The sequence below is a fragment of the Ostrinia furnacalis genome, unplaced genomic scaffold (assembly GCF_004193835.3).
Source record: "Ostrinia furnacalis isolate ACB-3 unplaced genomic scaffold, ASM419383v2 OfSCF4105, whole genome shotgun sequence".
NCBI lineage: Eukaryota > Metazoa > Arthropoda > Insecta > Lepidoptera > Crambidae > Ostrinia > Ostrinia furnacalis.
In genome coordinates, this window is record NW_021134344.1 from 996,833 (window position 1) to 1,010,919 (window position 14,087).

Genomic DNA, 14,087 nt, shown 5'->3' on the forward strand with positions numbered 1-14,087 from the left:
AAAAGCAAAACATAAACCCGTGTTTAATATACGGATACTAGTCAAAAAAGGAGGATAAAGTTATATTTCTATTTTAATAAAATAAAAGTTCATAATAATGTTTGATACAAGTCGCGCAGCGAGAGTTGAGGCGATAAACGCAAGCAAAGATTTGTATTTCTATATTTACACTTGTCGCAATGATGTGTTGCGTAGTCTGACTGACAGTGCTTTCTCTGTCTCGATTGCACATATTTAGCAAGAGCGAGGTAGCTAGTGTATTCGATATTTGAACTTGAATGTATGAGTTCTGCATTCAAATATTACATCAGTGTGAGTATGACTATGTACTCGCCTCGACTCTCGCTGCGCGACTTAATACTTCTGTGCAGAATATTGTATATTCCTTCTGGCATAAAAAAAAAAACAATCCATCGCAGTTCTAACAAGATATGAAGCTTAATAATAAACATAAAATTAACTACATTAAAATAGAGAGTCAATCTAAACTAGATAATCATTTAAAAAGGCTTTTCCCTACTTGAAAAAGCTGTGAAGACAATACTAAGGACTAGACTAGGTGCAAAATAATGTCATTTATAATGAAAATAATGAGAACATTAGTCAAGTACAGTCGCTAGCACATCGGACTACACATTTGAGTTGGAAAAATAGCACTTATCACAATTATACATAAGATTTCATTTAGTTTGATGTGCCAGCGACTGCATACATTTTTGAACATTTAGAAAATCAGGTGCTATACAAATAAAATTCGAGTTCTAATACTACATCGTAGGAGGGATGCGTCAACGCTAAATATACTAATTAAGTAAGTATTGCACTTAAGTACCTAAAAATCTGAGTTACACTAAAATTATACTTTAAGTACCACCTAATAAATTCTAGCTTTTAATCTATGCCCCGTATTCACCATTGATGAGATGATGTTGATGATAAACTCATAATGTTCACATAAAAACTTTTTTGCAAGTATTTGTCAACATTCGACCAGCTCGCACTAAGCGTTTCGATGACTCTTTTATAATGCGAACAGCTAGGGACTGGAACTCGCTGCCTGCTGCTGTCTTTCCTGAACACTATAATCCGGGCCTTTTCAAGGCGAGTGAATAGGCACTTACAGGGCAGATATGTACCATCCTAGACTGCATCTCACTTAACATCAGGTGCGATTGCGGTCATGTTCATTTATATTATACTTGTGAGAGTGGAATAGGACCATTCCCACTTTACCCGTGGATATCGTAAAAAGCGAGTAAGGCACAAATATGCGAACATCAGGCCGCCTCCAACCAGTCTGGCCAGCATAGGGAGTGTAGGCTAAATCCCTTATTTGGCTCTTAATTATTAAAGAGCATCATGCCTTTGCAATGGTGACTAAATGACCTGATGATGAATGGAATCCCATTATAACTACGTTCAAGGGACAGATGATTTACGTCGTACCTACTATACGAACGTGGTACTAAAGAAGTAACTTCAAATCAACCGAAAATATGCGTCGCTAAAACCGGTGAGTCGTTCATAAGCGACGTCGTACTAAACGGTACTTGTTTTTGGTGGTCTTAAATTGTATAATGTTAAAATACTTGCATAAAAGTTTATACATTGTAAATTTCAATAAAAGGGGCGGGACCCTGGCTTCTGAATGTCAAGCCAATTTAAATCACACTCATTTGATTTAGAGTCGACTAATGCATACCACTGGCTCTAACTTTTAATTTATGTCAACAGTCCATCAGGCTATACATTTTTGTTTCATACGACAACATAAAGATGCTAGAATTTCATGTAACTATAGTCCGATCGCCGAGCACGTAGAATTTCGTCCAATGACCCCATCCTTATCGCTCGCGTGTACAGTAATTATATTGCTGTCGCGACTGTGCGACGGGCGGCCGCAGTGAGTGTGCGAGCGCGACAGCAACATAATTACGCACGAGCGAAAAGGATGGGTAGCTTGGGGTCATTGGACGAAATTCTACGTGCTCGGCGACCGAGCTTTTAACAAGGTACGAGTATTATACATTTCATACTCGTAAAGTATTCCAGTCACGAAACCAGAGTCAAAAACTAAAATAATTTCTACATAAAAATTACTACAACTAATGAGATTTCTGACAGTGTAGATAGTCTACATTCTAAGTACATACAATATTACCTATACAAATTCTAGATTTGGTTGAAGAATATTTTTACAATAAAAAAAATTAGACAGCATTTTATAAAGGCTCGATTAAGCTTCATAGCTGATTACGATAATTGGCTCTGCACTGTACTGAAAATATGTTTTTAGAATTTTTTAAATTAGCTTAAATTTCATTAAGTCAACCCACACATTTATACAATTTTTAACGCATCTTCAACTTTATAACTTCGGCACCAGGTATAAATAAATTGAAAGAATTTGTCACAGAGAGCCATCTCAAATACAATAAATACAGAAATAATACTAATTGACACTTTGTTCGCGAGATCTTATTAATATCAATACAGGGTGTGGCAGAAAACAGCAGTTATTTTAGATCACGTAATTAGTGCTATTACTTATTCAATAAACATTTGATTTCATATTTTTTGCATAATACTTAAGTTTCAGACTCAATTGAAGTAATTTGTCATTTTCTGTGGTTTTATCTGCTGTAAATTGTACACCCTGTAGCACAAAAAAACTTAAAAGCGACAAGTGATTAGATGAATTCGTGCTACTTAAGGATGGTAGCAGAAAGGGCATAGACTCAAAACGTACCGTTACATGGCTTCGCTCTTATTATTCTTCTGCGTCAGCTTGCTTAGCGTACTAAGCTGTGGGAACGCGGTCTTATTTTGCACTGGGTTGAGCCGTGACGTCATATAGATGAAGGGTTCGTAGAGAGATGGTCTGTCCATGGCTGACACTTCAAAATGACGGATTTTTTCTCGAGAGCACCAGTTAGCGGCTTTAGAGCATGTGTTTTCCAAGCTGTTGACGTCATCAGGGCCCATACGGTTGCCGATGACTAGCATTACCACCTAGGGACATGCAAAGAATTGATAGACTTAGGTAGTATTCAGAGAGGCATAGATATCTACTACAGAAAAACATCACACATTCTGCAATTTATAAAAAGAGTCTGAGAGAATTGATTTAACTCTTTATAGGGCTCTAGCTAATATGTTGCGATCAGAATATAAGCCCTATTCACTTAACATAAGGTCAAAAGTTACTGAAAATTTATAATATGTTGTGACAGAGGTTTGTGAGAAAAAGGGATGTTATTAAGAGATTTAGCACATTTGTATTCATTAATCTATACTATATTAATCACAACCCATAACCAGGCTTTAAAAAAAAGGAATTGGTTTTCAACTGTTTCTTCACAACAAAAGGTTTAAATTGATACAGGCTCTATGGCCACCAGTGCCTGATTATGGATTAATAACATAAAGCATACCTCTTTCTTATCTTTATTCCTATCGATATCCTTTTTTAAGTACATCAGAACGTCGAGGGATTCCGGCTTTGTGGTGTCATAAACCATGACGAACCCTTCAGCGAAGCCGAGGTAGTGTCGTTGCAGCACCTGGTTGGCCGTTAGCTGCATCGTCGGAGACTGCGGTGGACCTGGAAGAAGTTGACAATAGAAAATAGAAATATGTGCTTAATGCATAGAGAAAGAAAGAATATTTCTGGAATTTATATTACAAACATATTTAATGTAGATATTACTTATTACTACTCTTAAAATAAATTATTGCATACAAAACAGACAGCAAAAATTTTAAACAGAGTTAAAAAATTATAAAATAAAAGTAATATAGCACTTACTTTGTGATTTAAGAAATTAAATTTTATTTTCCAGTTTGGATCAGGGAAAAGCCACATTTAGTTTTAGGTTTTATATTTTTGGTTTAGTAAAACCCAGAATACAACTAAATATGAAGTTTAATTAACTGTATTAACATAATTATTGGTAAATTATTTTTATAAACTGGTGCCTTTAGCCCTTAGCATGATCTGGTGTTTTGCTTGTGGTCCACTTTCATTTAGTAACCAGATAAAGTAATAAATATTTTATATAAAAAACTCATCTTTTTCATCCAAATTTTGGTGTCTGGCAATGATATTTAGAATATAAGCATGCTATCACCATGCAAACCATGATCCAAAGAGTTTATTATACCAATTTACACCAATATACCTTTATTCTAAGAAATAAAACCTTTCCTATGATGGTGTGATATGATTTCTGTATTAATATTCAAGTAAGATGTAAACCTTTCAACTCGCCTGTAAGCGGGGGCTCCAAGCCAGCTGTGTCGTAGAAGCAGACGCGCTCCTTCGAGCCCCGATCTGTCTCAATATTCGCCACATAGATGTCCTCGATGGTTGGATAGAAACACGACTTTAAACTGACGTTTCCGTAAATAAGCTGCTCCAAAATTGCCGTCTTTCCCACGCCTTTCATCCCACAGATGACCACTTTGCTTGATTTTCCCATTTTGTTGAATTTGTCGATGTTTGCAAATGGTATTCCTAGTTGCAAGTGCAACGTATCACTTTCACTGAGATTCCATTCTAATATTGAAGGCTAACGGAACATTTTAGCTATATTGCTCTTGGATATCCAATTTAGAAATATTTATTAACATGAAACATCATGCAATAGCAATAATTTATGTAATTTTATGAATAATTCGATTATTTTATACGAAATCCACCTACTTCACTTGTCAAAAATTTTGACAAGTTATTCTTGCTACGTTTCGTTGTACAGATATATTGTATTTTATATTTTTTTCTGAAAACACTGAAACACACTTTGCGTTAAACGGAGAACATAGCGACATGTTCGTTCAGAAATACAAAAAAAAATTTTCGGCTCAAATTTGATTTCCAATTAAAAAATAAAACGAATGACAATTCATTTCGTTCGCCACTCTAATCCATATCTGTGGTTCGCCATCAAAAATGACATTTAAATATTTGACAGCATGGCACCACCAACACTTTTGGATTCTGAAATCACAAAAAGTGATAAATATTCAATTTTACTGCCTACATATAATGAAAGGGAGAACTTGCCCATCATAATATGGCTTATCATGAAATATTTGGATACAAGGTAATGCATAAAACACGGAATCAACATTGTTTGTTATGGTGCTGGTCGTCTGTTGCACTTGTGCGGTTTTCTTTATTATTTCTAATTTTTTGGGTTATTTCGCAGCGGCTATGACTTCGAGGTGATCATTATTGATGATGGGAGCCCTGACGGTACCTTAGAAGTAGCTAAACAGCTGCAAAAGTTGTATGGCTCATCGAAGATTGTGCTTCGTCCGAGAGAGAAAAAGCTAGGTCTGGGTACAGCGTACATTCATGGAATACAGCATGCAACCGGCAACTTCATTATCATTATGGACGCCGACTTGAGTCATCATGTAAGTAATTTTTATCATTTTTATCTGTGTTGAAGGTAGTTGTTTACTTACATTTTACAAGTAGGGTAGGTACGGAGGGCCGCCCCAAATAAAATGGGAAAGGGCCAGGTAAAGAAGATTTTATAAGCAGGGTCTTTTTGAACATAATGCTTCATTTTAGCCAAAATTCATTCCGAAATTCATCGAACTCCAACGTGAGCATGATTACGACCTGGTCTCGGGCACACGGTATAAGGACGGTGGTGGGGTCCACGGCTGGGACTTCAAGAGGAAGCTGATATCGCGCGGAGCCAATTTCGTCACACAGCTGCTGCTCAGGCCCGGTGCTTCGGACCTTACGGGTTCTTTCAGGTGAGACTAACTTGGATTAATTTATGGAAATAATCCAAAGCAATCTAAAGTATGATTATGAATTTGACTATGACAGCCAGGATTGTAGTAATTATTATCTTAATCAAATTGATAAATGTTTGTTAAGATATAAGATTTTAAACTTTCGCGTTCCATTTCAACTAAAATATAGGCAGCATAGCAGCCGAAACATCAAGCCAAGTGCATAATGTAACTCATTAATAAACGTTGCGTTAAGACCCATGTCTTACCATTTATTTGTTAAGATTACACAATATTTTTTATTTGATAATCCAACTTCACAAGAGTGGCACAGCTAAGAGTCTGAACTTGTTCAACAGGACTAACAATAATAGACTAGGTCGAGAATGAGGACAAAAAATTGTGACAATTGTTTGTGAACTAGGACTAAAAATATAGTATAGAAAACTAGGCCAAACTCTAGACAGACACAGAGATTATAGTCAATTGTTTTGCGGCGCTTCTTCTCAGCACTTGCCAAATGTTTGAAGTCTTGAAGCGCTGGTAGGGCAAAAAAAAGAATTGAGACATGTATAGGCTCCTTAAGAGCATTTGACGATTTGCAAGTAGGTACTAATTTAATTAGTCTAAACAAATAAAGATGATTTTGATTTTTTGATTTCAATATTTTCGTTTGTTTCAGGCTATACAAAAAGGATGTGCTACAAAAGCTGATTGACAGCTGTGTCTCCAAAGGATATGTCTTCCAGATGGAAATGATTATAAGGTAAATCACCAAATACTTTTGAAAATAGTTATAACAAAAAAAAAATATGTTTCCTATAATCACAATGACATAATTATTATGGTATAATTTACTACTTTTACCATTTTTTTTACCAAAAGTTTGTACAGTAAATTACAACAAACAAAAAGATTTATTTACAACTTTACTAGTACACACTAATGCGGTGGGACCATGGTTAAAATAAATTACCCGTAGACCCACTGGCAAACACTGTTCAGAACTGTGGGACAACGGGTAAAAAAAATTACCCGTGGACCCACCAGGGGGACATGTTGGGGGGACCACGGGTAAAAGCCGATCTCTTCACTAGATTTTCAACTTTAAAACTTTATTATATTATATAGGTTTCAAATCAATTGAGGAAAGACATTGATTCAATAAGTTGAAAAATTTGTTGATTTACAACTGTAAACATGTTATATTTTGTTGCAAATTTGCATCTATTTACAACTAGATAAGATAACTATTGATGTACTTACATTAACTTATTTCTTTCCAGGGCAAGGCAGCTAGAATACACCATAGGAGAGGTGCCAATCACATTCGTGGATAGAGTGTATGGAGAGTCCAAATTAGGAGGCTCCGAGATAATTCAGTTTGCCAAAGCATTGCTGTACTTATTTGCTACTACATAAGCCACATTTTTTAATGGATTCAACTGTAACAGTTTATACAGTGTGCAATAAGTCAAGGACATGTTTGCAAAAAAATACAGTGAGATCAGATCATGAAAATAAACCTCTTAAACTCGTAAATTATTGAAATATTTTTCAATAACAAACAATATGGCTCTAACAAGACAATACGTACGTACGTATAAGAGTGATAAAGATAATTTTATGTTTAGGACAGTGGTCAGATGGTATCATTTTCTATAAACCTTACACCCTGTATCAAGATTACAAACTTGCAACCTTGTTTCCTAATTTATTACTAAAATATTTCCTTTCTTTCCTTAGTCTTAAGAATATTCGTGATGATCATTACATATTAAAAATTTCAATGATTGTTTTTATATTGTGAGAACTTTGTCTCAAAAAATTGCATTCTTTTTAATTGAAATAAATAATTTTACTTGTTTTTTATCTATATAATAATTTAAATAAGTAGGTAACATTCCATTGCTAGGATTGAAGTGAAATTGTATACAAAAAATATTCTTTTGTATGTAATATGAAAATATAAATAAATATATTTAATGTTTGTAATTTAAACTGTATACTTTTATTTATACCTCTTGCCACAAGCGCTATTATACAAGCTTTTTGTGAGTAAGATGTACCACAGAGCAGTTTCGCACCTACGCACCGGACGAGAGTCGAACCCGCGACTGCTGAGTGTTGACGACAAAAACAACTGCACTGACTACTGACTGACGTACCTAGTTTTTCTATTAAATAAATATGTACATTCCAACGTATTATTTACACAGGTGCTTATGAAAATTAGCGTGAAGAAAAAAGACGTGCGCAGTTTCATTTTCTCACAAACATTATTAGCCTTTACACCAGGCAATATGTTTCGATTAGCCACTTTATTTTTACTCAACTACATTTTATTCGTTGGAGGATTAGTGAAGCATATTGCAGACTTGACTGGGTTTGATGAATTTGATGATAATGATTTGAGTTCAGTTAAAATTCAACCCACGTATGAGATAGGGGTGGAAAAGACACCGCTCTGGGTGTTGGATTTGAATACTGAGGATTTGAACGCGTTAAAGCTGAGGATTGGGAGTCAAAAGGAGGAGGAAGATTTCGAGTATGCAGTGGGAGATAGCATCAGGAAGTAAGTACCATTAAAAGTATTCAATTAGACATAATTACCATACCATTGCCATTTAAGATGGCTGTGCGTCAAAGTGAATTCTATTCAGTGAAAGAAACACAAAGGATGGATAAATAAGTTAGGAAAGGTAGGTACTTGAGTTTTCACCACACAGTGACAAGACCTTCGTTGTAATTGGATAGATAATTTAAAGGCGTCATTTAAGTAATCAAATTAAATATTAATGTATTCAACTTTATTTACAATAAACAGTTTTTTTAAACTAAGGCAAACTTAACTCTACACAAAATAAAAATATAAACTTATTTTACTCAAAAATAAAAGTGTGTCCGTGAGGCAAAAGGGCGAGAATGCTGGCTGCATTTTCTCGCTGAATGGCAATACTAAGCCTTTGTGCAAGGAAAGAGCCAGCATTTAGATTTTCCGAAATTTTAATTAATTTAGGGGAAATGGTCCGAAACAGTAATTTAGCATTCGGTCCCCAAGCATGGTCCGAAGGTCTCGACACCAAAATTAAGTAATTAGAGATAAGTTACCTGCGACGTTTACTCTCTTTTTTACGTTAAATGCGATATCATTTAAGTTTGTCCACGGTATATTTATTAATTACCTAGGTACCTACCTAATTATGAAGTGAATAAGGGCCATTCTTATTCTTACGCATTTTTGTGTGAGATGTAAGAATAGCATATGTTTTTAAAGAAAATCAGTGCACTGTATATTAATTTACTTAGTAAAATACCTCTATTAACTAGGCCCAATATCATTTTTATCATAAAACTATTAGAAGAATATTTAAAAAAAGTTACAAGTCCAAAATGTCACGGACCGTGTAGTGTGAGATTCCCGGATTTGGACATACAATATTTTTTTCTGAAGAGATGTTATGTTATTTTGATAAATATTACAGTAATTATGCAAGATTAATACATGTTATATAAGACTGTTAAAAATTTATATCAATAATAATTACCATTTTTGATTTTGAACACCAAACATTGTGTGAGCAGTTTTTGTGTCACAACCACGTGCGCCACTTTAAATATGNATAAAGTTACTCAACTTGTGTACAAACAAGAGATAACCATTATTTTGACCTTTCACAAGCAAGTTTTGGCTATTAATCAGTTAGGTAGGTAAGTAATTAATATGTTACACAATCGATGTACCTATAGGTAGTAACTAAGTACGAATGTTCAATCAGATAAACAGAAATGAAACCCGCTACCTCTAGCGTAGTAACAGAGTTTGGGTGCTACATTACCTACTTGAGAAGTGATTACTTAAATACCTAAATGATAATAATATGCCTCCCCAACCCATCCGGCCAGCGTGGGAATTACAGGACTAAATCCTCCATTTGTCTCAAAAAAATATTAAATTAACAGCAGTTCCGAAATTAGTTTTATTTCCATTTAAATTAAGTATTTTTTTATATGAAATCAACATTATATCAAATATTTGAAACAATTGAAATGTGATGTCACGAAAATAAATAAATAAATGAATAAATAAACATAGGACCCCTCCCACCCCTTGTCACACCATGTCACACTTTGTCAACCCCCTCCCCCCCTCTTTACGTGTGACGTACTTTATGGATGACCCCTTAGTAACTGCGTATCAAGTTGCGTAAACAACTGGGTCTGGGTGGGCTTTCTATTTCGGTTCGAATGTGTAGCGATAAATTGTGCATTTCTACAAGCCTTCGATAGCTCAGTTGGTAGAGCGGTGGACTGTAGCTGGAATCAATTGGTATCCATAGGTCGCTGGTTCAAATCCGGCTCGAAGGAGATTTTTTTATGGTTTCATCCAAATGCGTTACGAGAGGACGTGAGACATCTCGATTCCTAAATGATTTATTACTTTGAAAGGGTATTTGTGTCTCTTTTTTGTAATAAATTGCATGTTACATTAAGTACCTACTCCTCATGTACAACGAAACAAAAATCTTGAAAAATACATATTTACCTAACTAGCTACTTGTTTTTTTTGCGATTTTCATTTGCATGGAGGCGACCTTTTCTGAAAGAATCGACCTTTTCTGAAAGAATCCCCCTTTATTTCGAAAATCCCTCGTTTGCTTGGTTCCTAGAAATTCTATTGTTACAAAGTTCTAACAAATTGAATAAACTTCAACTACTTAATTTACCTTTCTCTTTATTATAATAACAATGGTCACTAATTGGAACTCGATTAAATAACACTTTAGACAAGTGTTGCCTCTTATAGAGTTCGTAGCCAAGCCTTCGATAGCTCAGTTGGTAGAGCGGTGGACTGTAGCTGGCTGTAACTGATATCCATAGGTCGCTGGTTCAAATCCGGCTCGAAGGAACTTTTTTATTTGTAACCAGTAGGTAGGATTCCTAATGGACATTGCTTTTTATTGTATCCGTAGCCTAGCCGCAGACTAGACTTTTTGTCGGCCGATAGTTGGGTCGGGCTTTTAATCAGTACAGGTATGAAAGTGCGCACATTGGTATTAGCCGATTCTTCATACAAATTAGACTCGGGCCCAATTATCGGCCGAATAAAATTCTGTAGTCTGCAAGGAATCTTAGAGGAATTTGATTCGCAGCTTCGTTTTTGTCCACCTGCATTTCCTCTTCATCCTTTTTATTAATTTCTTCATTTATTTTCCATGTTATTGTTTATTACAGATTGGAAAGATTCGAAAAGTTATCAAATCCAAGGGTGAAAAAAGACGATCCGATGAAAAATAGCGAAGATGTATCGGACTACGAATCGGAAGACGCTAAAAAGGACAACGAAAGGCTGCAAACAGATATCACCAAAGTTGTGAATAAGTTTATGTAAGTTCCATTTCTAGCACTACTTTGTTTTATTTGCCTATCTAGACTATCAAGTAGGTACTTTCAGTTAAAACTAAGATTTTTCAATATTTCTGAAGTTCTTAACATTAATATGCATGCCGAATTAATAAATAAATGTTTGTAAAACACAATGTTGCTGTGCCCAAACCGGGTCTATGTTTGAGACTATAGATTGTGTGTTAAGACCTTATGTACAACATGGAATGCAATAAAGATATTGACTATTCACTATAGACTAATCCACCATTACCTTACACCTACAATAATATTCGGCTAAAGACATATTTTAGATACGGTCATGACGCTTTACATTCCCGCCAAGAAGCGCATAGTAGGGGAGACCGAGGAGAGTTGTAACAAAGCCGATTTCTTTGCACCTATGACAGCGAGCTGACAATTTCACGCAAACTGTAGAAAGTCTAAAATACAACGAATTCGTGAAGTTGCTAGCTCGATAAACTGTCATACGTTTAGAGATATTGATTTGTTACAACTCTCCTTGGTCTGCCCCACATGCCACCATGACTTCTCGATAAATACCGTATTATATTTTATGTTAAATAAAATGTTTGCAGTTTGTCCACGAATGAGCCCAGTGACGCGGTGACTGAAGATGAACCCTCCCTTTCCGTAAGTATCATTCCGATGGTTTTAAATTAAATTTTTAAGATCCCTACATCTAAGGCAGACGGATTTTTCAATTTAAAATGTTGCTTGAAATAAGTAATAGAAGAATAGAAAATAGTTATTTTTAATAAGTTGAAGTTAGACTAATCCGATGTGATAGACCGGGATCTAAAACCCCTTTTCTCGCCTCTGTCAAAAATAAAATCTGTACTTAGCTAACGTCTCCTACGTAAATTAATCCCGTCATTTTTCAGCTCCATATGTCAAGTAGGTACACTTTTTCTTTTACGTCTAATGAATATCCAATTGTTTTTTACTTTCCAGCTTTACTTCAAAGGGCCCTACACCTCGTTAACCATCAGATCGGGGCGCATCCAACGACACTACTTCCTCCGACCGCCCTCCCCTCTCCCTGCTTGGTTCAACGCCCCCCACCCAACTGGTGGTGATATTATGGCAATACCTATTTCAGTAAGGAACCCCTTGTATGCAACTCTGTTGCATTTGCTACAAATGTTTTTGGGATATCCTATATAAAAATACAGATTGAAAGTTCGTACACACAGTAATATCTTGCTAGACCTTAATACAATAGTGTTTGAGCGTGAAGTAGAAGGTGAATTAATGAAGTAAACCTATTAATGTAACATAATTCCTTCATTAAACTAGTTTTCTAAAAGTTGATTTCGCTATCACTTTCTGTCAAAGGATGATTTTAATGTGATAAAAAGAGGTTGTTGTAGTCCCTAATGGGTTAAATATTTTTGGTAATGACGTCAGTTGGAATATAATAAAACAACAATATAACATAATAACCATTTTATTAAGTGAAAATAAAATCAGTTTATATGAAATTATAAATTTACTCTAAAGCTAAGTTACACTTACAAATCTTTATATGACTGTGGATCCATAAATATCTTTACTAACATAGTTTAAGGAATTAGTTTAAGCATATAAGTGTATCTTAGCCGCATTACTACTAAATAAATCAGATTATACCCTATTAATACAAAATATCATAGTTTTTTTAGTAACCTATTTTAAGATTCCAACACAGTCAATGAAAATGTGTACACTGAAACTTTAAAATAATGTACACACTGGCTACAATTTGACAGTTGACAACACCCAAATACTTTTTAAGAGCTGTCGAAACGCGATTTCTACACAGATTTATTAATATCAATAGAAGCTTATGACGTCACTTGCTCAATCAATTAAAAACTCATTTTACAATCACACACTCATTTTAAATTTTTTTAGACAAATTTTAGAACTATTAAGGTGGCAACTATCAAATTGTTAGGCTGCCACTCACGGCAACATTGCCAAATGTATGTATGAGACCACGTGCCAATATAAACTTTAAACAATAATAACTTGAGCTAAATAGGTTAGGTTGTTAAGCATTAGAAGTATCCGTTATTCCATTCCGCCACACCAAAGAAATCGTATCTAAAATATATCAAAATAAGTACATTTGATAAGTTAGGACCGGGCTCCCGGACTATTTAGTGGTTGTTTTTTGGAGTGATGAAACGGAATAAGTTGTTAGTTACATTTTAACGAGTAATTAAAATATTGGATAACATATTGTCAATACTTAATACTACATTATAGTCACATAATAATCACATAACGTGTTTCACAAATTATACTGAGTTGGTTTGCTATACTATTCTAAGTGGAAGCTACAGTTTGATTTTGAATTGAAGTGACTAATTTTACGTTTAGGTTAGGTTATCGACGTTCAAAACAAGTTTTTAGGCTCAGTACCTCTAGCACGAAAAAATTTCAACTTCGAATCGATTTAGTATGAAAACTTAAACAGCGCCCCTGTGAACGTGACCTAAAGTGAACTCAATATGAGAAATGGTAGAACGAAACTAATTTCGACAGCCGAGATTGTCACATTATCGTTGAATTCGAAGGCTGGGTATCGAATTTTTTCGAATACGCAAACGATAAGAACGAAAGTTTTACGTGCTAGCTACACAGGAATCATAGAATATAGTTGACATATATCTCAGGCACTGTCTCAGATAAGCGCTAAGCCTTTAGAATGTCATTTGCTGCAATTTTGTTATAATTAAAAGTTATTGACTCAACTCGAAATCAAAGTTTAGATCACCGATAACACTGTAGTGAACAAATGGAATATGAGAGATTTGAGTTGATTCGGTTACAAAAACTATTAATTTTTCCAATTATAATAGTGCTAACTATATTAACTTCATCGAATCTTAATTTCTGACGTATTTTCTCTTAATTTGGCATTTCCAATAAAAATACTT

The 14,087-nt window shown here is 34.8% G+C and overlaps 3 protein-coding genes and 2 non-coding genes across 6 annotated transcripts; 4 read left to right on the forward strand and 1 right to left on the reverse strand.

The window, feature by feature from the left end:
- Window positions 1-1,902: 1,902 nt before the first annotated feature.
- Window positions 1,903-4,715, reverse strand: kappaB-Ras (NFKB inhibitor interacting Ras like 1). 2 transcript variants are annotated; one of them, XM_028312803.1, is made up of 3 exons: window positions 4,271-4,715; window positions 3,435-3,604; window positions 1,903-3,012 (listed from the first exon to the last, which is right to left on the reverse strand). In XM_028312803.1, the coding sequence occupies exons 1-3, from the start codon at window positions 4,479-4,481 to the stop codon at window positions 2,752-2,754; spliced, it is 642 nt and encodes a 213-aa protein (XP_028168604.1). In that variant the 5' UTR covers window positions 4,482-4,715; the 3' UTR covers window positions 1,903-2,751. The 2 variants fall into 2 exon arrangements, with proteins under 2 accessions (XP_028168604.1, XP_028168603.1); XM_028312802.1 differs by having other exon boundaries at window positions 4,259-4,715.
- A 228-nt stretch (window positions 4,716-4,943) lies between these two features.
- Dpm1 (Dolichyl-phosphate mannosyltransferase subunit 1) lies at window positions 4,944-7,339 on the forward strand. The gene is made up of 5 exons (XM_028312779.1): window positions 4,944-5,105; window positions 5,211-5,421; window positions 5,582-5,772; window positions 6,437-6,520; window positions 7,041-7,339. Exons 1-5 carry the CDS (start codon window positions 4,975-4,977, stop codon window positions 7,174-7,176), a joined length of 753 nt encoding a protein of 250 aa, XP_028168580.1. The 5' UTR covers window positions 4,944-4,974; the 3' UTR covers window positions 7,177-7,339.
- A 698-nt stretch (window positions 7,340-8,037) lies between these two features.
- Window positions 8,038-13,412, forward strand: LOC114358747 (uncharacterized). The gene is made up of 4 exons (XM_028312785.1): window positions 8,038-8,329; window positions 10,990-11,142; window positions 11,739-11,793; window positions 12,115-13,412. Exons 1-4 carry the CDS (start codon window positions 8,058-8,060, stop codon window positions 12,325-12,327), a joined length of 693 nt encoding a protein of 230 aa, XP_028168586.1. The 5' UTR covers window positions 8,038-8,057; the 3' UTR covers window positions 12,328-13,412.
- TRNAY-GUA (transfer RNA tyrosine (anticodon GUA)) lies at window positions 10,035-10,122 on the forward strand. The gene is given in 2 exon segments: window positions 10,035-10,071; window positions 10,087-10,122. It is a non-coding gene; the product is annotated as a tRNA-Tyr (tRNA).
- On the forward strand, window positions 10,576-10,663 carry TRNAY-GUA (transfer RNA tyrosine (anticodon GUA)). Its single transcript is given in 2 exon segments — window positions 10,576-10,612; window positions 10,628-10,663. It is a non-coding gene; the product is annotated as a tRNA-Tyr (tRNA).
- Window positions 13,413-14,087: the final 675 nt, after the last annotated feature.